The 27,203-nt window shown below is 39.0% G+C and overlaps 1 protein-coding gene across 3 annotated transcripts in view; it reads left to right on the top strand.

Annotated features, from left to right (window-relative positions):
- The window catches only part of CNTNAP5 (contactin associated protein family member 5), a 307,043-nt gene that overhangs the window by 148,275 nt on the left and 131,565 nt on the right, over positions 1-27,203 (top strand). For all 3 annotated transcript variants that reach the window (XR_010474008.1, XR_002408012.2, XM_021280776.2), the window contains exons 5-10: positions 411-558; positions 8,139-8,342; positions 9,991-10,175; positions 13,099-13,242; positions 23,306-23,570; positions 26,254-26,403. Coding sequence is in view for 1 of the 3 variants with exons in the window: in XM_021280776.2 (XP_021136451.1) it covers positions 411-558; positions 8,139-8,342; positions 9,991-10,175; positions 13,099-13,242; positions 23,306-23,570; positions 26,254-26,403 (1,096 nt within the window). In the remaining 2 variants the exon portion in view is untranslated. The remainder of the gene's footprint in view (positions 1-410; positions 559-8,138; positions 8,343-9,990; positions 10,176-13,098; positions 13,243-23,305; positions 23,571-26,253; positions 26,404-27,203) is intronic.

A 27,203-nucleotide genomic window follows, 5' to 3' on the forward strand; every position in this document is an offset into this window, starting at 1 on the left:
TTGCATCAAACACTAAACTGGGCCCCATCCTTCATTGCACTGAAGGAGCTGTGTGTATGTTAGGGGTTGATGGAGAGTTGTGGTGCACAGAAATATCCTGGGTTTGGAGAAATTATGTGGCATCTTCTGTAACATCTCCTTCTACAACATCCTTTTTAAACTCCCTGTTTACATTCACCCACCATACTGAGGTCCTCTGCATGCTTCTGTCTCCCTCCTTTCCCTCCAGAAGAGAGACAGCACTTGGAAGAAAACTGGGCGATCAATTTAAATTATTTTAAGTAATTTGTGAGACAGAGGATCAGGAAGAGGGGTGGTCCTTCTCTTTGTAAGTATTCCCATCCTTAGTTATGAGTTCAGCATTCAGCTCTCAGTGCTCAGTGTCTCATCAAGGCTCTCTGTCCTTCCAGGTTTTCACAGGGAACAGCAATGCTGACAGTGTGGTTCACCACAAGTTCCTGCACTCCATGAAAGCCCGATTCTTGCGCTTTGTTCCTCTGAAGTGGAATGTCGGTGGACGGATAGGACTGAGAGTTGAGGTCTTCGGCTGCTCCTATAGTAAGTGGCTGCACTTTAACTCACACTTTCTCAAAGAGGTTTTCATTGAAGCTGTCAGTGCCATGAAAGGGGTCCAGCACAAGTTTTAGGAGTTCAAATAGAACATGAAACACACAGCCATCTCTTATTTTCTCAATACTTGTTCTTACCTTTCTCCTTGGGGATGCACTGGCCCATCCAGCTCAGCTGGTGGAGCTTTCTAAGCCCACCGCAGAGTGATTTTCTGCTTCTTGCCAGTGCAAGACAGTAAGGTGCTGCAAAATCTCCCACGCTGCTGGGGGGCACAGAGTTACTTGAGATCTTTTGCAGGGCTTTATTTAGGAAAGATACCACTGTTTTCTTAAATAGTTAATTTTTGGTTTTAAGGCAACTTAACTAGTTGTTGAGAGTGCCACTAGTAATTTCCATTTGAAGATGATGACTTTATAGCTCCAGAGAGAAGAGGACTGATCTGCTGCATTAACTGTTTATGCATGGGTGTTTTCTTTGGCAATCTTCTTCATAAGACATGGTGATGATCCTCTGTGATACATATGGTCTGCACCATTTTGTTCACCTGGGCTTTGGATCAGACTATAAACATTGTTACCTTGAGGCATTTTGGTTGCATAATTATCTTGGTATACTTCTGCAGATGTAAGACCTGTCACCATGGAAGAGTGTGAACATAAAGGACCAGTGTTGCTCCCAGGCATAAAAACAAAACCAGGTCCACAAATGTGGAAACACAAATCCAGTATTTGTTTCTCAGGAGGCTGGGGGTTTATTTCTGAAATCGTCAAGCATGACTTGTGACACTGCTGTAGACAAGTGAGATTTTGCTGAGGAGAGTTCAGGGGATTAACAGTATTTCACCAGTAAATTCAGTGTGGTGTGGCACAACTCACCATCATGCGACACTATTGTATGTCTACATCTCTGTGTTTAGATTAGATTTAGATTAGGTCCTAATCTGGTCCTGCCTGGTGCAGAGAAAAGGTTGTAAGATAAAAAGTGGAAAACTCCATATTTGGGGGATGGTTAAATACATCTGAGCAGAATTGAAAAGTAAAGCATCTTAAAACTTTTGATTTACGTGATCCCGTTGAACAGAGTCACAGCTACAGGACTCTCAATGGCCTCATCACTACACTGAGGTCTGAGGACTAATTCACATGATTTCACAGGAAGATCTTTGTTATGATCTGTGTGTAGATCTAAAAGCTCCTTTCCAGCTTTTTAAAATGCTGTTTCTCCACCTACTTTGATGTTTGGGCACTATGGACTATCATTTAAATACAAACCCACAACAGCCTGGTCTGGATGGATAGTCACTAGGGCAAAAGACCTTCTCCAGCCATACCTGGAAACTGAAATCTATAATTCAAAACGAACTACCCTTGATGACATTATTCCAAAGCAGCTATCTCATCTGTTTTCAAAAAGCTTTCTTCCACTAATGATGGCCAAATCTCTGCAGTGAAGACTGTAGTTCAAAAAGACATGCAACAAATAGAAGCAGAACTGAAGTACGAAGCTTTTGTAGCTGAATGCGTTTTTGTGCTACTCCATGTGAAATACTACATGGGCACTACTTTAATGTCACACTGTGGTTGTATCTCCTACGATATGGAGAGACTTCAGAGTGACTTGCAGGCTGTTTCCTTGCACTGATATCATCTAGGTCTTCATCTTCGTCCGCCACCCTGCATTTACAGGAAATAAAAATGGTTGTGCAGAATTAAGGTACGAGATTGAAGCAAGCCAGAAAAGAAATAAAGAGATTCATAAAAGTTTTACAGTGTTGAAATATTCATTCCATTTATATAAATGAACCATTCAAATTTCTGTCTGGCAAATTACATATGCCAAGCAATACCTGTCTACAAGTTTTACTCATATAGTTTCACAGTCTTGGCTACTCCTAACCCAAGCACTCCACCACTGTACAAAAGATGTATGATCATTTATAAAATGTCATCTTTATTGTTATACTGACAGAATAACTGCAGCAGATCTTGAGCTGGTGTACATCTACATAACTACATTTTGTAATGTTTGACAGCATATAGACTCATCTACCATGTTGAATTCTGGCATAAGAAATGTATTAATACTTTGAAAAGAGTCTAAAAAAAATCACTAGAGACAGACTGTTGGACAAGATGGGAAGGAAATGGAGTTAGAAGAAGAACAAATTACTCAAATGTGCACCATCTATAAGAGATGACCCTTCATGCAAGTTTCTCTTTGCACATGGAAGAAAAGATGTGAGGCTGGGAGTACGAACGACATTATTATGATCTACCTTTACCAAAGGCTTCAGCTGATATAAATTAATCTGTAAAAAGGTAATTCCCAGTTATGCCATATCCTCTTTACACTGTTGGAATGACTTAAAGGCTTCTATAGGTAAACAACTCAGAGTGTTTAAGTCCACTGAAGTAAAAGAAAATATTTTCTCCAGCATTTTAGCTTTAGATGCAGTCTTGAAGATAACAAGAGAACATGTGCATGGGGGAACACAGAGGGAACCAAATTCTGCACAAAAGTTCTTGTGTCACAGCAGTGTCATTTCTACCTCTCAGCCTACTTGTGGAAGCAGGTTGAAATTTAGATGTTGCTGGACTGCTGGTTGTCCATTCCACCTTTCAGGCAAATGCTGCCCCTGAAGTATGGCACCTGATCTGAAAACAGAGTTGTTTATTTTAATATCTGGGACAGAAAACTGTGGGAGTAAAGGTTTCATTTGCAGGCAAGCTGGAGGTCCTTTTTGTGTGAGTAGTGGCATTCATAAGTTGGCTGAAACTTAAGTTTGGAGAAACTGACAGCTTAGGCCATCTGAACTTAATGTGCTGTTGCACATCTGCTAAAAACCTGGGACTACTGCCAAACATACAGCTGGGTACCTCACTGTGATACACCAAGGCATGCGAAATAGCCTGTGGTTCCTTGGATGGTCTTTTCCTCACATCAGCTCCTTTTTAACCTTGCATATTTGAGCAAAAGATGTCAGCTGTAGGAGAGGTCTCTGGCTTCACTGCTGCTTAAGCATTTTTGTGATGGCAGAGCTAGGTGAATGTGACACTCTTATGCCAGCACAAGGCTCTGATCTCTCAATTTTGGAGTATCACTGGCCAGTGCAGCACACTCTGATGAAGAGGTCCCAGGTACATAACCTTGTGCAAACTTTTGGCAAATGCAGCTTTCAGTGATGACTGTTTAGTGGGGAACTTGTGGAAGGCATCAGGTCCTGAAGGTCACCAAACACTCTGTCAGGACACAGTAACAAAAAATTCTGAATAATCATATTAGAGATTAACTGCTATGTACAACGGATGCTGCAGTGGCTAACTTAACATGATTGCACTGAACTGCTCAATGGCACTTGCTGTTGTTTATTACTGATGCTAGGAGCAATTTACTATTATTAATTATTCCAAAAACTTCTCTATCAAACAAGAGAACTTTCTTCTCTCTCTCTCTTTTTTTTTTTCTTTTTCTTTTCCTCTTTTAGAACATTACATGTTTTTAACAGCAAAGCTATTTCAGACACCTGAATGTGTTTGACCTTGTTCTATGCAGATTGGAGTTCCCATGCAACAAAGTACTCCAAGACCATCAAATCAACAGGAATTCACAGATGACCCATGCTTGTTGTTTACTTTCTTATTTAGAAAGTATGCATTTAAAATAAAATTAATTCTATTTATTTGAAATTCCTGTAAAGATTCTATCTCACATCCTCAAAATAGGTACTGAAATAGGAATTATATGTTCGTGATCTGAAAACATACATTGATGTTTCCATTTCAGAAAAGGATTTGTGATGAGTTAAATGGAACTTTCCGTGCAGAGGTATGTGTAAGCTCTCACTGTGCCTTTGCAGCAGTGGCTCCAGAAGCAGTGTGATTGTAAGAGACAACCAGAGCTGCAACAGAGGGTGTGTTCAGAAAAATGGCAAACCAATTATTTTGGATACTGGAGGCAGTGAGAGGGGAATAGCTCTATCTTTATACTTGGCAAAAGTCTTGTTAGCTTAGCACAGGAAAAAATCTGCTGACACGATTGCTTTTATAGGATAAGATTTATAGCTGTGTTGAAGATGCTGATCATATTCTATAGCTGGTTAACGGTCCAAAATGAGTTGGCAGCATCAGGTGTATATGTTGTTAACAGGCTGGGAAACCACAGGAGAAACAATGATAGGGTGTGAGGCAGGGCATCTTCTGCTTTTCAGAGGCAAGTTCTTCATTCACAGTTTAGGATTCTGGTTTCTCATCTTTTGCTGTCATTGCTTCAGGGAATATGATCCAATATTGTGCTTTTTTGATTAAATTACACTTTTACTGATCTTTTTTCCTTTCTCTCTTTTTTCCCTCCTTTTTTTTTTTTTTTTCTGCAACCTTCCTCCATTCTCTTTGTCTTCCTATAAAATAGAAAAAAACGTGTTGCAACAAAACACATTAAATAAATACCTAAACAATTGCTTATCAAGAAACAGACGTAGATTTGTGATAGGGATAAAGCTGCATAGCAGAACGGTTACCTCTTAGGTACTTATCCACATATATCCCTTGAATTGTATGTCTGATGGGGATATGGAGAGGGATGTCAGTTTACTTTACAGTCACTCCAGCCAGTAAGGCATGGGTGGCCAGGACAGACCTCTGTTCAGACTAGGAACAGTCCTTCTCCCTCCTGCAGTGAGTTAAAGCTTCTGTTCACAGATGCAAGTACAGTCTAAAAGTTTGTCTCAAATTGCAAATGTTCCTAGAGGTTATTTTTGTATTTTGGAATGACATAACCAACACCCTTGGGACCGGAACCTCTACTTAATTTCAGAAAAGCTTGATGAATGATTTATATTTAACTGTGAGCAGGAGTACAAATGTGTTTACATTAGAGGCCTCTGTTTCAATTGTTGGTCAGTAGAGAATAGCAGGAAATAAGTGAATTTTGCCTGATCTCACTCTTAATTAATTTTGTAGCCTTGTTGATGAAGACAGTGTAGAAAAGTACCCAGACTGAGTAAAGTCTCTTTTCAGGGAGCGTAAGTAAACCAGCAGGGAGTGCAGAATGAAGCCACATGTTGTGTTTTAGTTACACAGTATCACAGTATGTTTGGGATTGGAACGGACCTCAAAAGATCAGCTAGTCCAATCCCCCTGCTGGAGCAGGAACACCTAAGTGAGGTCCTCACTTAGGAACACCTAAGTGAGTTTGTTGTTCCTACAGGTTTTCTGGGACTTGGAACAGTTCTGATTCTTGTTCTCTTGCTGCAAGTGGATTATGGACATACATGGACTAAATAAACACTAAGCAAAAAACCCAGATTTTCTGGACTGACTGTATTAAATTGTAATGCATCTTTCATTTTTAACAGGAAGATAATGACTTGTTGTCATGCAAACTGCCCCTAATGACTTTTGGCTACAAGTGTTAGCACTTATTTGACATATTCCCATTTCGTTAAGGACTATTTATTGGCCAGTGTACTCTCAACCAATAATTAGCGAAGAAGAACTTTCCGAAACCAAGTTTTCTTTATGTTGTACTCCCAAGAAATTGTGGTTATGTTGTGGCTTAATGTAGAATAAAGAACAAGGACTGAAGTGTGAATTCAGACTGGTTGAAGGCTTGGACTTTAAAAAGAAGAAAAAAATTGTCACTATTACAACAATATGGGATCAGTGCTCTCTTACAGTATCTTTGTGTTTGAGAGCTAGGAGGAAAACCAACTTGAACTGCAAAATGCACTGGAAATCAAAGACTGTAACTTCTTTATAGGCCATTTCCTAATTCCTGCCTGTGTTGAAATGAAACCATTTTTATGATACACTTGCAATTTACTTTAAACAAATTGAAGTGTTCAGTGTAGCTAGGGGAAAATCATAAGAACTAAACTATGAATTTAATTCCCTTTATAGAAAATGGCAGTCAAACTGTCAATAGAGGGAAGTCGGCAATTTTGAAGGAGCTGTTTCTGAACACCTAATTCAGAAGTAAAAAACAGTAAAACCAGATGGCATGAATACTTTGGTATTCACGATACTTCCTAAGCTAGCAACTGTTATGCATATGATGCTAAACAACATGTTATAATGCTAACATCATAGATGAGAAGTTGGTCTTTGTTTTTTGTGGACTGAATTTTTCCCAGGGTTGAATTTCTTTGTAGTTTTATTCTCATAAAAAATAATCAGTTGTCTTTTGATTTGGAATGGAGCTAGTTTTGAAGTGACAGACTTTTGCGTCAAATTTAAATTTTGAGCATCCTGTAAGTTTTCAAGTATGCCATCAAACTTGTCTACAAACTGTCATACTGGCCTGCCAAACTGATCAATGGTATTTTCCATGGTAACAAATCATTAGCAGGTCTTTTATTTTCTGAACTTATAATAATTTCAATATTTAAATATTGGTCCAGTTTAAAAAATGAAAAAGGAGAAAAATGTAACCCATATTATTTCTGTTTTAAGGAGGGGCAAATGAACTACAATTAATGCTCAAAAGGATAGACGAACTCTCAAGGGAGCTTATGTGGCTTAAATCACCAACTTTAGTAAACCTTTGTTCAGATTCTTCATTGTCTGCTGTTATTATTTTTTAATATTTTTCTTAACAGTAGGAAATATCAATTTACAGTTTTGTTATTCCACATAGGTATTTTATCCATAATTTGTTCCAAATTACATTTGGATAGAAGCTAGAATTGCATTTATATATGTCAGTCACATGTTTGAAAACAACATATTATTTTAAAGTATTTAAAGATACCCGAAGTCTTCTGGTCATATAGATATTTTTTAAAATTTTATTAAAAGTGGATTTTGCTTAAAGTATCACTTCATAAAACAAATAGAGTACAGCAGGGTACTGTTGCCAAAGGAAACATTAACTGCAGCTGAAGAGTTGAAAGCTTGTTTCCCATCACAATGATTGTGTTTTAGAGGCTGGCTGAAGGGGAAAATATGTTTCTAATAGGATTTTCAAAGGTGTATAATCAGTTTAGATGCCCAGTTCCCATGAAATCCCTTCAAAAGCTTTTTGAATTGATATTTGACTGTTTCTGCCAGCCTAGTCAATTTGCATGCAGAAACATGGTTGATAAATGCTCATCACAAACAAGCAGCCGACCCTCAGAGGCTAAGATGATGCTTATTTGGATGCGAAGGTGGATGCAGGCATGGCCAACATGCAGAAACAGCTCAAGAGGTGCTTGTGTAGCTACGAAAAATGAAGCGAGAACTGAAGCGTTCAAAGTAATGAATAACATCCTAGGTGTTGCTCTGGAGGTCTGAATGCAGTGGAAGGAGCCTGTTCTAAAAAGTTGAGTGAGAAAGCAATCTTGCATGAGAGAGAGGAGGACAAGGGCAGAGAAGTCCTGGTTTTATCCCTAGTGTTCTGTTCCCTTTACTCAAAGAGAGGGAGAGGAATGGAAGTGGGTGGAAAGTTGTTGCCCACATGCCATGTACATCCTGTGAATGTATGCTTCTCAGAATACCTGGGTCCAAGTGATATTTGAAAAGATACTGAAAAAATATAGTTTCCCTCATGATGCTGCCTCTCCTCTTCATTTTGCAATTTTTTTTCCCCAGAGTCAGATATTGCAGACTTTGATGGCAGAAGTTCACTCCTCTACAGGTTCAATCAGAAGCTTATGAGCACTTTCAAAGATGTGGTTTCCTTGAAGTTCAAGAGCATGCAGGGGGATGGAGTCTTATTCCATGGAGAAGGGCAGCGTGGAGACTACATCACCTTAGAACTGCAGAAAGGGAAGCTCTCCTTGCACATCAGTCTGGGTAAGGGTAATTAAGATTATTGGTTTGTATGCTACTTTAATAAGGATTATCTTGGTTTGCTTTTGTGAATCTATTATTTATACTAGGTAGTATCTAGAAACTTCATTTGAGATCAACAAAATGTGCTGTGTGCCTCAGCTCATGGCTTAAATACTGGTCAGAGAAGGTGGGAGAATAGGCAAATAGCAAAAGAGAATAGGCTTGACTGATGTCATGCGGGACATGATAGCTGAGACGAGAAGAGACCTCGGCTTTTCTACCCAGTGCTGACCAAGTCTGAGCTGCTCAATGCCTATTTTTGAAGTTTTGACTTTTACTTGATGAAGTTTTCAAGAAGTGACTTGAAAAGAAAAATGTTCTGTTTCTTCCACTCCTTACTTTTTTTTTTTGTTATTATTTTTATTAATAGTATTGCCAGGAAGTTTGGTTTAGAGTGCAAAAGGTCTTATTTTTTCAATCCTGTGATCACAACTGAGAATACAGAATTTAAATGCCAATATCCTGGTTAAAACATTGGATTTCATTTTACATAAGCTCATTAGTTGTTTAGTCTCCAGCTAGTATTTTATTTCTTTTTATTTAGTTAGTTAATCAAATAGTAGAAAATGAAAATACATAATTTCTCTGACTTGGTATTTATATGTTATTTGGACCAAGTAGCTACATCCCGAGCCTCTGAATGTGGGAGTCTTTGACTCCATTGTCTTGTCCTACTGTTACAAATGCTTCACGCTAACATAATAATATGGTATAGTTAAATAGATTATGTTACTTCTTCCAGAGGAGATGCCATTGTGAATACACAGTTTGAGATAAGAGGATTTTTCTTTCAGCACTAGCCACAAATGTACAGAATTTAGCCATTTCAAGTCTTCTGTGCATTCACGTGTCATGGGCAAGGATTTTGATATCTGCTCTTGAATTTGCTTGCATCTTACTTGACAGTTTTTGAGCATGTGTTCTCTCCATTCTGTTTGAATATAGAAAAAGGACACAGACTCTCTTTCAATGAGAGGCTCTGAAGTGTTCAGATGTGTATCCAGCTGGAAAACAGAAGAGTGCTTGAAATCACCAGGGTTAGGGCCTAAGTATTTTTATGACTCGATGTAAACTTTTGGATATCTAGGCCAGGTTTAACATTTTTTTTGAGCTAAACAAAACACTTGAGTTCCTGTTGCTTCATTGACTTGTGGCTATTTTTCCCTGAGAATGGACATGTGCAATTTTCTTGTTAAAATACAAAAAGCACATAGTTGAAACTGAAGGGTTAGGAGTGGTCTGTTAAGGTGAATTGACAGGAGATTTTGGTGCAACCTGAAGGGAGCTCTTAAAACACCAGGGCCTTGAATGCCCAGCAGAAGCAAGGGGACAGGCAGAGTGGTGACCCCTGCATGCTGCAATGTGTGGGTACAGCATCAGAAAAACCTCCTGGATTTCTACAGGTATTGTGGGGAAAGAAATGTGTGTATGTGTGCGTGTGTGTATAGAGGCATATATCTATAAGAGATCCAAAGAATCCAAGGCACACTTTATCAAGTGTCTGTTTCTAATGGAGAGAGTTCCAGTTTGCATCTAAGACCATTGCTCTATGTTCCCCATCCTTCAGTCAAGGGCCTGGAGGTAACTCTGTTGTCTTCTGCCTCTCCAGGGGACTCTAACCTACACTTCAGTAACAGCCACACGTCTGTCACCCTGGGCAGCCTCCTGGATGACCAGCAATGGCATTCGGTTCTCATAGAGCGCTTCAACAAGCAAGTGAACTTCACAGTGGACAAACACACCCAGCATTTCCGAACAAAGGGGGATTCAGATCACTTGGATATTGATTATGAGGTGTGTGAAGTCCTTTATATTATAACATGAGAGATGAGGCTGAATTGGTATAAAATGAACGTGGCAGAAAACAACCACCCTGTGAGCTGTTTCTTTCTAGCAAAGATCTTTTCTTTATTTAATATTTCTTTCCCAGAGAGCTCCTTTCATAGTTAACAAACGTAGGCTATGTAAGTGCAAGTTTATGGATAAGAGTCTCAGTCTCTGGGCAAATACTATGCTTACACTTCAAAGTACAACAGACTTTGAACTAAACTAAAAGGTATTACCTGGGTTCTAATAAAGTCTGGAGAGAGAAACTGCACTTATCTGTAGGGAGTGGTGCTGTGTCATCATCTCCAGTATTATTTTAATGGCATAATTGTGCATTATCCCAGCATCTGATTGTCCTGGCCATGGGGATACCAGGTCTGAGTTGTGCCTCTGTGCAGCCACCACATACTCAGTTTACAGCTGTCCACATGGAAGTGGGCAGCTAAAGACTCTAGGAATGGAAGATTCTGAGCATGGCTGTTGAGACAGCTAGCTTTGACCCAGGTCCCTTCACATCTGGGGTTGCGATGCTGGTCTAGGGAACCAGATCACCTCAGTCAAGGAAGGATCGAGCAGAGGAAACTTCCTTCCTGCCCAGAAAACCCGAGGCTGGTGTGCTCCCCTGTGACGAGGCCAAGGTGTGGCAGGGTGCAGTTTATATCACTCCAGCAGTTCAATGCTTACAGCTGATAGTGGGTAAAAAAATGCCTAAAAATCACATCTATATGCAAGCCAGTTAACATCTGTTTCCCCCACCAATGTACAACTGCTTGCAAATTATTCGTGTTCATTTTCATCCCCATGCACTTGTCTACTGAGTCTTGCTAGCTCACAAGGCACAGGGTCATGCTTGCACAGTCAGAGCCATCACCCTGTCTGGATGCATTGAGCTCTCACGGTTCATTGCTTAAGAGACCACAAGTTTCCCCTCTGCACTTTGGATTAATTTCTCTAGAAAGGATCGATTTTCAGCACACCCAAGGGACAAGAGCAGACAGCTCAGCAATGGCAGGTATTTGCTCTCTGCTCCTCTCATGTTCCAGTCAAATTTCCCATTTTGCATTTCACAAAGCAGGATGCAGAGAGTGGTACCTGTCCCCTGACACTGCTGAATTCTTCTATACCAAAACATGAGCACTTTTAGTAGGGAAGTAGGAAAAAGGTCCTAACAATTTGGGCAGTGAGATTCTGGAACAACTTCAAACTGAACTAGCAAGGGCCAAAGTTGTAACTGCTATTTAAATGAAGTTGAGAAAAGCCAAATAATGGAGCAGCTTTGCAAATTTCAAAAGCAATAAAATTCCTTGCTTCTTGCTACAAGGTTGATGCCAAATAGGAAAATTTCAGGCTCCAATATAATTTGCAGAACATTTTTCCAGATGTTCCAAAACAGGACATATGATAGAGCAGATTTTCAGTTGTTGCAGGTCAGCATCATGACTGACCTCTGTGACACTCAGTCCTGGCCCCTTGTGCTTAATTTTCACACCGTGTGTTTTCTTTCCTTTTGCAATGGGGCAATCTTTCAATTCAACATTACAGCCATGACGTCTACTGAAAGTTTCTCTCAGCACACTTCAGGGATTAAAGGCCTTAACGAGGGTAACAAAACCATTAGTTTGGTAGTTAAAGTTATTACCAATCACAATGGAAACTGTTTTCTTAAGAATGCAGTGGTATAATGTATATTGAATTTTTTCTTCTGGTTTTAAGACCCAGTACAGAGTCCCCAAGCAACAGACCTTAAGAATAGAATATGAAAAAAGGAAGGTCTGGTGTTTTAAGGACTAATGATTCTCCCTGGAAAGAAACATTGCTACCCCATAAGTCCTCATGCCAATAAGAAACCTGCAAGTGATGTAAAGTAGAAGTCTGTTCACTTTTTATTTTTCTGAAGAGATCAATTAATACAACTGAGGTGCAAGTTCGTCAAGGACTTGTTTTCAGAGAATTATTTTCAAGGTTATTCAGGGAGGTTTCATTTGCTTATGTATCCCAGCATGTTAGGTGGAGTGGGAAGAAAAATAATTCCAAATTTTCCCTTTATTTTTGCCATAATGAGCTGAGGCAAGCTGTTAGGAGTAGTGACAGAGGAATAAGGCTGACCAGGTATCAGCAGCCATCAGCGTGGCAGCAGTGCCGCACAGCAGTGTGTGTCCTCGCTGCAGTGGGTGCAGTAGGATTGCAGCACAACTCCTGACGCACTGGAAGCACTGTGAGGTGTGCTGGCTACAGGATCCCCACCTGTATTATAGCACTCATTATGCTCCTTGCTGTGATGCGAAAAATTAATAAAAACCCAGTGGTACCACCAGTAAGACTTTGCCAAAAAGTTCAGGGAAGATAAGTAGAAACAAGCTCTGTTATCTGAAAAATGCAAATAGGGTTATCAGAAGTTTTTTGGGTCATGTGGCTTGATTTTTGTGTTTTTATGGTTCATGTTTTATTTTTGTTTGTTTGTTTTCTCCTTAGGAATCTAAAGTAATTGTACTCTGAGCATTTTGGAGGCTTTATTTTTTTAGGCTCCTTGTCCTTCTAGGACTTTCGTCCCTCCAGATGAATGATGAGTTGTAATCTGCACAATACTAACATCTTTCAGTATTTAGACAACAACACAGCAGAAGTTTTGTTTAAATGTGTAACCTGCAGAACTTCTCCATTACACTGCTCAGTCCCAAACACCTTGTGCGAGTATTTTAGACCAAACAGCTGTAATGCTGTACAGTCTGTAATTCCCTGTTTGGCAGCTAGGTCCTGCGTGGTGCTTTGAGACGTTGCTGTTAATGTGACTTGGTTCTTGGATAAAATCCTGGCTGGGTGCATGGAGTGGGGCTCTGCTGTCTTGTTTTTTTGGGTGATAACTAAATACTGTTCTTATTCTTTATAAAAGCTCAGTTTCGGAGGGATTCCTGTCCCGGGAAAACCAGGAACCTTTCAGAGGAAAAATTTCCATGGGTGCATTGAGAACCTTTATTACAACGGAGTCAATATAATTGACCTGGCAAAAAGGCGCAAACCTCAGATCTATACTGTGGTAAGAAACAATAAAGTATGTTTTAATTCTTTACTTCCATGCTGTTGGTGCTGCTGGCTGTAATGAATAAGTGGAGTTCAGATTTAGATAGCTGTGGGCATAATTAGCTTGTTAAAATATTGCTGAGGCTAACACCAGCCAGTGCTGGCTGCTGTGGTGAGAGTTATTGAGAGGCAAATCTGGAAATTAAATCATTTATTTACTTTCCAGTTGTATTAGAATTTGTTTGGAGAAAACTTTTAATTCCTTTTCCAAGACTAAAATGTGTCTTTTTGATGGCATGATAGAAGTCATAGAGACTTTTTTTTTTTTCTTTCCTCTGATTAACCCAGATGAAAGAAAATTTCTCAACCATTCCCCATCATTGTTGTGGAGTACAGTAGTAGCAAAATTTTGTTCTGCTATTTTTTTTTTGTATTGTAAAGAAGAATAAACTTTTCTTTTATTATTGGCAATATTCTCCTTTGTGCTGCCTCTTATACTCAGTGTATTGGCAGTTCTAAAAGCCATTAACCTGATACTAGTGTCTCTAAATGTGGGAAAGTAGGCGTAAAGCAGAAGCAACTACAGTCTTATTCAGCCTGTTAACATTAATGTAACTTCACATCTAATGATGTCCAAAATTAAAGATACGTATAAGTATATCATAGGCAAAATAAAGAACATTTTATTTCATAAGAGGAGGGAACGGTGCACTCCCATGCAGCTTTGACAAATTGTAAAAAAAACAGCTCTTTGTTTAACTTGTGCCTCGCTCCTGCACCACACTTAGATATCTGCCTTTTGTCTGAGATTGTGCCTTTGGAGAACATGGAGGTGAAACTGCTTCTGGTTCTCATGGCATTTTCTAGTTGGTAGTAATGTGTATAAACAGTCTGAAGCTACAAATGAAGCAAGCCAGAAGACCACAAATCCTTTCCTCACTTTCCCTGCCTAGGGCAAGGCTGAATACACAGGAAAATGGCAAATGGAAAGGTGATGGGTGAGAAGTCCTGCATTGTGTTGCTGACAGTCAGAACTGCTTCAGGGATGCTCCCCTGGCCTGGGACTAAGATACTTTGCTTTAATAACCTCAAGTTTGGTTGCTCTGACTCAGGACTCTAAGGAACAAATCTTATGAACTGTGTTAAATTGCTCTTCCCCTCACCTTATTTCCTAAGGGGAAGAAAGAGCCCTGATCTGCTTCTTAGGTCATTGCTTGTTTTACCAGCTGGGTAATGGTTAGGCCTTCCTAAAGGGGAGAAAAAAAAAAAAAAAAAAAAAAAAGAAACAACAACAAAAAAATGAAGAGTATTGTCTGGGTATAACATGGCCCCAAGCAATGAAACTCTGTTATCACAACACTTGATTCAGTCAATGCTAGATTGAAGGTCTAGGAATCCTGCCCCTTTTGTCAATTTAAGATAGACGGGATGTGCCCTCATCCTTCAATCTCCCTCACAAAAGCGATGATTTTAATGTAATAGTTGATGAAGGCTGGCTGCTGTACCACATTTTGCAAGATTTATGAGCTATTATGTGCTGTGTCTGTGACACTTGTGTATGCAAAGTGCATGGAAAGTTTGCCACACTCACAACTCCTCATAATCTTAGGTGAACATCCTTCTGTAGGAAACAGCCTCCATAAGTCTGTTGTTTTCCAACATCCTTTCTATTGCAGCTGTTTATCTCCTCTAGCAACTCTCAGGTACTTCCAGCTTTCACAGCTTGATCTCTCTCTCCCATCTTCCTGCTTTTCCCCACTTCTTAGCAATTTACTTACTCAAATTAAAATAACTTGTTCTTCCTAAATGTAGTCTTTTGCCTGCCAGCCTTCCTCTGCACTAAATACTTTTACTCAAAGTTCATTGAGGTTTTCAAGAAACAATCCATATCCCCAGGAAGCTGCAAGCTTCCTGCTTTGTGTCTTTGTAGTTTCTAATGTTGTCTGGAATGAAAATAGGATGAAATGAACAGTACAGAAGAATAATTAAATATAGCAGGGACTTGGAATCACTTCTTTCAGCAATGTGGTGTGTACGTGTGTTCCCCCTCCCCAAGCTGGAGATCACCAGAGATGGTTGTGCATTGTTAGGGCCCAAAACACCTTTATCTCCTAACAAAAGATATCTGAGGACAAACTGTCCAGTTTAGGATTAGAGAGACATAAATGCTCAGAGACACAAGTTTTTGCCTCCAAAATGGAGGCAGACTTTAACACTCAGTCCCTGATTCATTCTCTGTCCCTTTGTGAACATTGACACATTAAGTGATCCAAACTTGTGTATTTTCATACCCGTCAACTTTGTTTTATTTACTGTTGACATCTTTCACACAAGCAGGAGAAAGATACATCAACTTTGGAGGTATAGATTTCCTCTTATGAAGTAGTTCCACATCCATATAAAGAATGGTCCCAAATCAGCTCCATTTAAAGTCAGAGGAAGAAGCTACAGGTTGTCAATAACAACCTGTTATTGAGTACTGTACTATGTATTGTACTCTTAGGTAGTGGTTGTGATTATCATTCTGCCTCTTTTCTGTAACTCATTTGCAGTTGTCAGACTTGCAATAAATCCCCTTGAGAAGACATCTCAAGATAACGAGGCTGCCTGTCTCTTTGAACTGGAACTAGCCTTCAGAATTTCATTTTTATATTGCCTGATACTTAACCTCTCTATGTGGCAGCCCGATCTATTTGGACAGGCTATCTGTCTTCTCTCTGGGGTTTCTTCTCTCCCTGATGGTATGTTGTGGGTTTTTTTTGTTGCTGTGAGGGTTTTGGTTTATTTTTGTTCGGTTGGTGTTTTCTTTTATTTTTTTTTTTCTTCCCTTAGATTGTTGAGTGTGGCAAAATGATAGGGGTACTTTTATTTGCTCTCTGAAGCAATTAAGGTTTTTAATTGCAAGAGGTTATGAGAAGTCAAATTTCTGTAATTACTACTGTCATGATTGTAGGGCTGGACCCTTGGGAAGACTCTGCAAATGCTTTAAAATAATAATCTAAAGATCTGCCCTATTTACTAACTGTCTTCTCAGCACAAAAGAAGTGCAGACTGCCTATAAGGAGAAAATGTACAGCAGTTGCTTGTGCTTCCTTAGCAAGTAGTTAGGGGCAGGAAAGTATGCTGGGAGCAACATTTACAAGAAACAAAAGGGTATTTGATCTGTTGATGTGTGGGATGGTGAAATCTTCCTTGAAGGATTTTGAACTTGTTAAGAACATATATAGTACAGGAGGAGGTGGGACAACTTCTAGGAAGAGAAATCCATTGAGAATTACTAAATACATCTGGCTGAGGGAGTAGTTAAGAGAGAAATAGATATAGTATCCTGAAAATACCTATGGTGTCCTGAACACCTGCTCCTAGATTCAGATTGCATCTTTAGAAACTACTCCAATGTGATCCGTGGTCAGGGTCTTATGTCATTTCATATGTCACTTATTTGGGATGTCCAAATAAGAAGCTGTCTAGCTGAAGAAAAGAAATGAAAAGGTCATGAAAAGATGCAGTATTGGATCTTCTCAACGTTCTACCTTATGTAGTCAGTGAAACTGAAAACCCTATCCCCCTTTCCCTTCCGTTACCTTTGGCTAACAGGAATTAGAGTTGTATTTTTATTTAGCAGAGCAAACCCTGCACTGACTTGAGAGAAACTCAGGATATTTCTAAGGCAGAAGTTGTTAGCCCTCAGATATGCTTGAATTTTTACGTCAGCCTGCCATGTTGAATCTGGGATGTGGTGACATGTAAATGCATCACTGTAGCGCCTCAGGGGAAATAACCAATTGCCAGCATCAAAGAGCAAGGAAAGATACCTAGTGACAGGAGAATGTAAACTAATAATCCATTCCCTTTATAGAGAATCTAAACATGCTATTTTATTAAGCTGATTTGAGATACCTTCATCTTGAGAGGAATTTCCTTGTCTGCACGTCTCATTCTACCAAAGTGTTATTGCAAGTGTTGATACATCTGTGAATATCAGGCTGCTGATTTGTGAAGGCCCTTACTAGGGTCTGGAGAAGCAGGAGTTAGATTTTTTTTTTTCATTAGTTTTTGCATTGTGATCAGACTATACATAAATATATAAATATATGCATAAATATATACATACAGAACTATATACATAAATAAAAACTGTTGGAACTATTTAATGACATTTTTCAAAACTTCCTATAGGACTAAGTTAAATTTATTTTTTTAAAAAAGAGTCCAGTTTAATGAAAGTGTGAGTCACATGTACACGTTAAAAAGAATACTGAATTTGCTGTTCTGTAAATAAAGTAGGTGAACTCATATTCCAGAAATACTTGGTTCCTGTAAAAATAGCTTTTTAGGGTTTTTTTCTGTCTTCCTGTCTGCTCTCTGGGTCTTCAGACAGGTTTCCTTCATACACTACCTTCACTGTGGTATAGTAACAAAGTCTATATAAACAGCATTCATTTTAAGGTCCCATGGTATTGTTCCTGAACAGTATAAGGAGGTTGTTTCGGATCAAATTAAATGTGTCATCTCAGTCAAGGTCTTGAAATAAAGTCTGTTTAAATTATAGTTTTCACATCGATTTCAGTAGGCTTTGTTTACAATTCCAAAGACTTTCAGTCTGTAAATATTTAATCCACCCTCTCCCTGCAATATTAAACTCTCCTTTTCTTGATATAGAAGATTCTTTGTGTTAGGATTTTGATAGTTGTGATGACCATAAGTGAAGTAAGTCTTCGGGGGAGAGAGACCATATTTTTTTGTAAGACTAGTTGACATATGTGGGGAAAAAAAAACATGCTTCTGAGCAAACAGGGCCTTTCTGAGAGGCATCAGCTTTCAGCAAATTACAGGTTAGAAATAGTTGTTCAGAGTTTAATTTATTACATTATCTGGATAGTCAAAATGAGTGAATAGGGCCGTTAGTACCTGCTGAGCAAAGGAGAATCTTTCAAGGCAGGAGGTGATAAGGCTGTAAGTCCCTGTAGGAGAGCAAGAAAGATGGCTAATAATTGTCATAGGAGTTAGCAGGGAGTAAGGAAAATAGGGGAGAATGTAATTTGCTGTAAATCTGAGGTTTAAATGTCTTTTTCTAAGGTTTTAGTGTAGTTGCTGGGGTCCTGGGAACTGCTTGTTACTTGGCTGCCTGGCGTAACAGAAAGGAGCAAGCTGACCCCATCACAGTCAAGAGCCTGCAGTGTCCTGCTCCAGCAGGGGGATTGGACTAGATGATCTTTCAAGGTCCCTTCCAATCTCTAACATTCTGTGATTCTGTGTGCAGTTTATACCAACAATTTAGGCTGGTGCTGTGTTATGATACACAGATGATTGGACTTGAAGAAAATCTAATAATGATAACTAATTAAAAAAAAGCTGATAAGAATTGCTTTCTATGCACTTTTCTATTTTAACATAGATGTAAGTCTGTTTTCATAGTAATAATAATACTAACAAAAAATCTCCTTGCAGCTGTGTTTTGTTCCATGTAATAAAACCTAATAAGCTGTAGATCAGGATACCTTGCACTGGAACAAAAATTCTGCTTGAATTATACTAATTTGTCAGTTTGATCTAAGACATCTAATTCACTTCTGATAAGGTGAATTTGAAAGGCTGGCTTTATTCCTGCTTCTTGTTCAAAGGAAGGAAAATATTAAACACTCTGGATTTCTTTTGTGTTTCCTCTTGTGCTCTTTTTTCCTTTTCCTGCCTCTCTGAGAAATGATGTATGATTTTTTTTTTTTTTTTCCAAATTAGCTCTCTATCTGTTGCCATCTTTTATCAGCAACTCTTAGCTATTGTACCATATAATGAAACAATAATATACAGTTACTATGGGCATGAAAATGGTAAAATGCTTTGTTCGACTTTTGTCCAGTGACATAGCTTAGGAGTCAGAAATAAAGAACATCCAGAAATCTCTAGCCAAGCATCTCATGGTTGACTATGTCATGTTGACAATGCCTTTTCAAAGCATTGTTGGTTTTGTTTGTTTGTTTGTTAGTTTGTCTTGATATTTTGTTTGTTTGGGTTTTTTTTCTTTTTTTCTTTTTTTTTTTTTTTTTTTAATGCTACTTTTTTCCACATAGGAACATTATCTTAATGGAACAACCTAAACCAGTGTGATAAATAGTTAACTTTTTATCAGCATACATGATACCTAGAGTGACTAAACACAGGGCAGCTCTCTGTCACAAAGGTATTTTCATTTCGGTTAAACTTGGATCGTGAAAGCTTTCAGATATCCATGATGAAATTTTGCTCAGAGAAAGACAAACCTACCTCAGTAGAGGAACTTCTCTTAAAGTATGAGCCCTGCTCTCGGGATGGGCTAGTTGCTCACTCAGTGGACTAGTCCTAGCTCAAGTAACACCATGGGTCTTGGTGCTCCCGCATTCTGTTTGGCATCAGTTTGCACCGGTATGTCAGTAGGCTGGGGCTGGTATATCACTTTGATTTACATTCTGTTCAATGCTTAGCAATGTCTTGAGAAGTACTTGTAATCTACGTGGGTCTCCTAACATCTGTTCTGCTTGGGGCAGTTAATTTAAAAATGGGATTTAGAGGAACCTCTTCCATTCTTACAATTCAGCTGCACAGAGCTGAATTACAATCTTTCATTTTATCCTTTTAAAATTGCATCAGAGGTCACCTTTTTCCTCTGTTACTCTCTTTGCCAATTTTTCTGCAACCTCAGTCTCTTCACAGACAAAAATAGTCCTCCAATTTCCAAGCTGGAGATATTATTGCCAGTTTACCCACATTTGTATTTCAGCCAGGCCTGGGATTTTAGTTCCCTTAACTGTCATATGAAATCTTCCTTTCCAGCCCTCTGCAGAAAACAAGATATCCTTTTTATTGGATAGAGTGATTAATGAGGAAAATAAGTGTCCACTTGATGTTCTAACCTGCAGGTAGAACGAGAGCTCAGAAATACTCATTTATTGTTCTTCCTGTTCAAGCTGTGATCTTGGCTGATGTCCTTTGGTAGGCTAAATGTTGAGGATTTCAGTTCAGATGTCAGTTTGAATAGTTTCCCAAGTACATATTACCTTTGATTAGTATTCTCTGAGAGCGAGGGGGATGTATAGGAAACTTCTCAACAATTGCCCTGACTGTGGTCCTGTAGCAGCCTTCTATCCTCATTCAACAGTGTATAATACAACATGAAGAAAGGCCAGAAAAGACTAAAATGGTTCATTAAAGTTATAAAAGTTTTACCGAAGTCCTGCAGAAGTCACTGGAAAGACCCCAGTCAGTTTTGGATAAGGCTTATGGCTCAGAGGATTTTCTGTGTAATCCACTTTTATCCTCATCACTTAGCGACTGTGTTCTTCCATTCTCTTTTTAATAGGAAAGGCTCCGATTCTTCCTTCAAATGTTGTAACATGTTGTCACCTGTTCATTCAACATCTTACTTGAATAAGAACCACCTCTGCAACCATGCCCTGCCTGCAGAAATCTAGGGTGCTTGCACTCTTTTTGAGACAAGTGTCATGGCAGCCAGTGAAAAAAATGCAAATATCTCCATTGCATTTCTAAGTTCAGAAGGTTTCTCTTGTATGAACACTAAGAAATGTCTTGGAAAGATTTCACTGCTTATTAGAGGAGTCATTAATCAGCCTGGAGATGATGGACTCAATGGGATTCTCAAACATCACATGATAGTGGGAGTTCCAGCAGCTGGGTAGAGCTGAGCATCTCCTATATTTTCTCTAGGGATTAGACTCTTCTTATCCTATTTCCTAGCCAATGATGTTTTACTTTTCGGTTAAACTGGGTTCAGTTGTAAAATCGAGTGTCTGCCAGAAGTCTTCCGTGTACCCTGGAGAGTTCCAGAACTGCTGCCAATTAAAACAAAATACTCCTGATCAGATGCAGGTTTAGGGGAAGCTGTGATGTGTGTATTAGATCTGTAAATGTCTTACTACTTTGTGTGAAGTTACTTGCATCAGTGTAAATGTCTAAAATTCCAAAGAAAATTTGTCATCAGCATTTTAAATATCTAAACCTTTAAAAAACTCTAGAGAAAGTTAACAATACTTGTTTATATCAATGCAGTTGTCTCTCTTTGTTTTCTGTAATTTATCATGAATTCAATGTAAATATAACAGCAGTAACAAAAAAATACAAAGCCCGTGGCATCTTTTATGCAAAGCCCATCAGGAAATAGAAACATTTAAAAGGCTGAGAACGAATTCTTTTTCTTCTACTTTCCATCTACTTTGGCTGATGTTAAGTTTGGATAAGCTTTGGATTATATCACAAGACTCATTCTAATTTTGTATACCCATCAACACCTTTTGCCATTGCAAAATCTGTTACATAGCATTCTGCACCTAACAGGGCAGGAAATATATAAATGGCTAGATATAGCTATAGATCTATCAAGGATTGTTTAATCCAGTGATAACTTTGTCTTTCTGGCACTTCATTAATTTTTCGTCTTCAAATAAAGGCTAGAAAGACATTTGAAAGTGATAGGGAACAGTTCCATCAGCTGTCTGAGATTTCAGAGAGGAATTCCCCAAGCACTGTGCAACTTCCTACACATCCATCAAGTGCTCTTCATTATAATCATCCTGTTAGAGTGAGGTAGCATCTCTGATGAGATGCAGTACTATGGAGAAAGCCTTTTAATCCAATGGCTTTATCAGATTCCAGTTGGTATTTTACAAAGCAGCCTAGTTCAAAGCAAGCTGGCTGGAACAATCTCCTGGAGTAGCTTTGGAAGACATGGCTCCTTAAGTGTGTCTGAGCTTGTCAAGGTTTTATTGAATGGTTTGAATGACCTGGTTGGGTAGGCTACAGTGGATGAACAAAGCAAAGAAGTAATTTCATCTACAAACTACTATGGTACACGCTTGTACAGATTCTACTGAACATTTTGAGTAAATGTGCTGAACTCCTGGGCAAATAACACCATGGATTTCAGAGCTGAATGACTGAGATAATCAATTAAGTTTGGCATTTAGATAGCATTGGATTTCATCACGCTTGCCGAGTATGTAATGTTTTAATAATTCCTCACAAAGTGCCTGGGAAACCAGGAGGCCTAGAACTGGCCAGGAAATCTCGCTAGAGTTTCATTCCACTATAAGTATGGTGTTCAAATGATTTTTCTTTGGGTTTTCTTATGAATTTTGAAATATTTTCAGAAGAATTATTTTCAATTATTTGTACTATTATTCTTAAGTTAACTTTTATTATTTTAAGTAGCACAAGGCTGCATCACTTTGGGTAAAACAAAACACAAACAGTACTGCTACAGCAAATTATCTGTTGAATATTTGAAATAAACTTAGGGAACTTGCCTCTTGTTTGGTCCCATGTAGTAGAATGAAGTAGATAAGAGCTTTTTTACTTTTAAGGTTATGCAGTGTTGGTGTAAATGAGCAAAATAATACTGTCATCAATGGCTGCATTTTGGCTCATATTTAGAAAAAAAAAATAAAAATAAAAAAAAATCTAGTCTGTTTGTTAGGATTCATGTGCACTGAAGAATGTTTTATTTTTTCACTTGCACATTGCCTTGTTCACACTCCTGTAGTCCCGTCAGTGCAGAGCTAACACACAACATTTGTATCATAACCTGCAGCTCATGAAGGTTCAAGCAAACTTGTGATTCCTTAATTGTCAGTTCCTGAAGTAACATAGATCTGAATGAATTTGATTTTATTGATATAAAGATAAACTTGAACTTGAAATGAAAGGAGATGGGAAATGCAAAGCAGATGTGGCCATGTGGAGATGGTCTGTCTGGGCTATGAAATGAGCCCTTCTGCACCTAGGCATGGTCTTGATAGAAGACACTTGGACATGTTTAAATCCTTCTAAGAATTAAGGTTTTGATTTTTGATTCCACTTCCCCTATTTAGGGTTCAAGTAAAATTTTGAAGTCAGATGTGTTTTCCCAGGATGGACAGATATATTTTGCAATAAATTCCAAAGATTTGTGTCTGAATAACAATACCTATTTCAACCTTGAGGGCCATTAGGAACCCCATGAGCTTATTTAACTATAGATGTATTTGGATGTCTGGAAACAAAAAAAAACAAAAGCTATGTTGATAATGTTTGATTTTTATTATTTGCAGGGGAACGTGACATTTTCCTGCTCTGAACCACAAATTGTTCCTATCACCTTCATCAGTGCCAGTCGAAGCTACTTGTTACTACCCGGCACTCCTCAAATTGATGGTTTGTCAGTCAGCTTCCAGTTTCGAACATGGAATAAAGATGGCTTACTTCTGTTCACCAAATTGTCTGAAAATTCAGGACCTCTCTTGGTTTACCTCCATAGTGGGAGACTGACACTGCTTATTCAGAAAGAGACAGAGAACCCAGTGGAAATCAGTGAAGGTACTTTAGTTTTGTCTACTCTCATCTGTACCCCTCTAGAATACAAAGGTGCAACCCCATAGGATAAAAGGATGGTGAAATAAGGAAGGACCCAATCTTTCTTTCTCTTCTCAAATTTTCTTTTGCATTTCAGTAGCAGAGTCACTCTGTGCACCCTGAGGTAGATCTAAGCATGGAAAGTTGGCATCCTGAGATCTCCAGACTCAGTCTACCTGACAATTATCTCAGCCTCTGTGTTCTTAAGCAGTCACGCTAAATTTTCTTCAGTCAGGTCACATGAAGACCTTCCTGTTACCTGTCCTCAGATTGTGCTGAAGTCAGCTAGGAAGCAACTCAGCTGCTGCACCATTCCCCAGCACAAGTCAAGGCACCTTCAGAGCTGATTTGCTTCCTCTGACTGTAGCTTTACATTCTCCCTTTGTGCTCTGTTCAGAAGAGAGACTTGACCATGGGCTTCCTCTCCTCACGATACCTCTCTGGCCTTCTCAGCCAGTCTGCCAGCTGCTTTGTGCAGCTGGCAGGATGTGAGAGGGCGAAATGGGATTGCCTCTCTGACCTAACATTCGGAGGTAATTGCTTGTAAACACTTAGCAGAATAGCTATGCATTGGCTCCCTGAGAAAACAGGGATACAGTTTCAGACTGTACAACAGAGGCAGGGCCAGAGCGTCCCAGCTGCTGTCCCACTGTGACCTATGTAAGCCATGTTGGCATCTCAAACAGAAACATTCTTAGACCAGGGCTTCTGTGGATCCCTTGCTGCTCTGCAGCTGTGCCAGGTGGGAGACAGGGAAATTTTCTGCATGTGTTGAATACTCAGTTTCCAAAGGTGGATAAGTAAAAGACTGATGGAATTGAGGTGGAACTATATAATAATAGTAATAATAGTATTTTCTAAAAGAGCAGCTGTTTAAAAATGTGTAATATTAAAATATTCCCAATACAGACTAAAAGAGGGCAGATGTGTCTATTAAAAGAAGCAGAGATAAAATCTGAGAGAGTTGTCAAAGCAGAGCTGTTCCATATGCGTGTTTCATTCCCCTTTACAATATAAAATGAGGCAGCCCTGTATCTATCCTTATTCATGCAGATTGTTATAGCCTTAGCTTGCTGCAAATGAATGCTGAAAACTGACTTTCTAGCCTTTATTGCAATCCTAATTAAATTGTTGACAAAGCTGAGACCATGTCAATATTTGTTTGGGTGTATTTGTTTTTATGTAGTTCTGAAATCATGAACCTGAGCCCAGTCTTTGGTGCTATCTAAAACACTGCCAACTGGCTACTTACATAGGAAAAATATGCAGAAATTGCAAGTGCTATGTTCTGCAGATGTCAGGTACTCACAATAAACTCCTACTTGATCAAGAATGGACCTATTTTTGCCCCAAATTGGACGTATTTTGTTTTGACATCTTTTCAAACTACAGCAACATATTTCACTTCAAAATGGACTTGTTCTAGTTGAAAAATCATCTTTTTTTCTTTTTTTTTCCTCCTGGGAAAATGGCCTCTTATTCTATGGATATTGTGCATGTGTTAACAGCCATTACTGTGAAAATTGTCTCAATTTCAAATTCATAATGAAATGACTTTTCATATAAATAACACCCACATTTTTTTTTTATTTTCTTTTAAACTGTTCTCACACCTCTTTGTGTCACAAAGTGCTCGTTTGTTTTTATTTTCTGAAAGCTACAGTTACAAAAAATATTCCTCTAGTGAGGGGAGTAAATACTAGTTGTCTGTTCCTGGTCTTAGTGACTCCAGCCTAAGGGCAGTGTATTTTGAACTGTAATTAAGTTACTTTTGATCTGCACCACTGTGTGCGAGCTCAGACGCTTGCCCACTGATTTTTCATGGCTGTCAGACAGAGGATGTGGAGTTTCTTTGTAGCTGTGTGGTGTTATTTCAAGAGCCACAAGATGCAACACTGATTTTCAGAATAAGGAGACAGAGAGGTTATTTCCCCCCTTTGCACAAGTGTCTAGAAGAGAAAGAGGCTACCCAGTACCATAATCGCTCATGTACCTTCATAGATTCCTGGTCAGAGCAACAACCCCAGCTCTCACAAGATCCATGTCAAAATCCAATATAGAAAGGCCATCAGCCTTCAATAGGTACAGCCATCAATAAGACTGCATGCTACCTTAGTGCTGAAGGGTTTTAAGAAACACAGATCCTACTGATGCCTACTGGGGTTTGTTGGGTTTCATATTAGAGCCTGAGAGAGGGTATGACTGTCTCACTGAATTTAATCCTCTGCAATCTCAGGCATGTGTTTTGTATGAGAAGCTCAATAGAGACCTCCTCTGAAGACTCCTGTGAGCTATAAGCATTTACCAACAGACTGAAAATAAGACATAAACATCCACAAAATGGTAGTAGTTGCTACCAGTAAGACAAAGGGCCCTGCTAGCTTAGTGAGTGCCTGCAGTACCAGAAGCCGGTTAGATTGAAAATGTGAGATGATTCTTACTTACTCTCAAAAAGCTTGCTGCTTCTTTGGACTTTTCTTCTATGCCAGTTTTTTTCCAGAGGCAATGCATACTTTTCAGCTGCCAGTTTTCCCTGTTCTGGGGGCAGCTGCATGTTTGTGGTCACAAGGTGAAAGCAAAGGAAGGTTTGAAGAATTCTGTTGTCTCTGGAACCTCTTTTTCACTCTTTGTACTTGATTTTTGCCAGGAACAAATCTCCATGATGGGCTTTGGCATTCTGTTAATATCAATGCCAGAAGACATCGCATTACCCTGACGCTGGACAACAATGCTGCCACTGCTAGCCACGCAACCACAGTCTCCAGGATCTACTCTGGGAATAGCTACTATTTTGGAGGTAAGTTGTTTCATACAGATGCAGGACACATTTTTATGGTCTAGATCCTTGGGTGCTCACCATTGAGGTCTCCCCAGGTGCACTCTGTTTGCAGCTAAGAGAAAATTTGTTATAACTGATTTTAGATACCTATTGAGTTTTAGTGCATACAGTGCTGTGAGAAGATCAACCCTGGCAAAGAGAGAACGAGCAGAACTGCTAACATGGCTGTAAAAGTGGACTATTAATAGTGGTAACCAATGGGTACTTATATCTGTTTGGCAAAACATGCAAAAGCTGCATAGCTCTATTAGCCACAAGTGTCTTTTTTCTAGGCAAAAGGCCTGAGGACTATTAGCATTATTAATATTCCTGTAAATATCACTGTCCTGATCAGGCTCAGTGATTTAGACTTCAGAGCTTAATTGACATATGGCTCAGATCTACAAAGATATTTAGGCACTGTGCTCCCAAGGAAATTGATGTAGATTTAGTTAAATTTTGAAAATGGAAAGAACAGTCTTGAAAAATACTACCTTCTGCTTTTTGGAGTACAAACATTAATTTAAATAAAGAGATTGTAATAACCTATCATATTTTTATCTAATATATTTCTGTGTAGTGCTTACCACAGTGAGGCTCTGATCTCAATGAACCCTCTGGATACAACACTGAGGATGCACAGGAGGCTTTGGATCTCAGGGCTGTCCAAATACTGAGAAGCTCAAAATACAAATGGTTTTCTTACTTGCTGTCCACGGGATTTCATCCTTTTATTCTGTGCATATTCTCTGCATCAGAATTTAACCCATAATGATTTT

The sequence above is a fragment of the Columba livia genome, chromosome 7, assembly GCF_036013475.1.
Source record: "Columba livia isolate bColLiv1 breed racing homer chromosome 7, bColLiv1.pat.W.v2, whole genome shotgun sequence".
Taxonomy (NCBI): Eukaryota; Metazoa; Chordata; class Aves; order Columbiformes; family Columbidae; genus Columba; species Columba livia.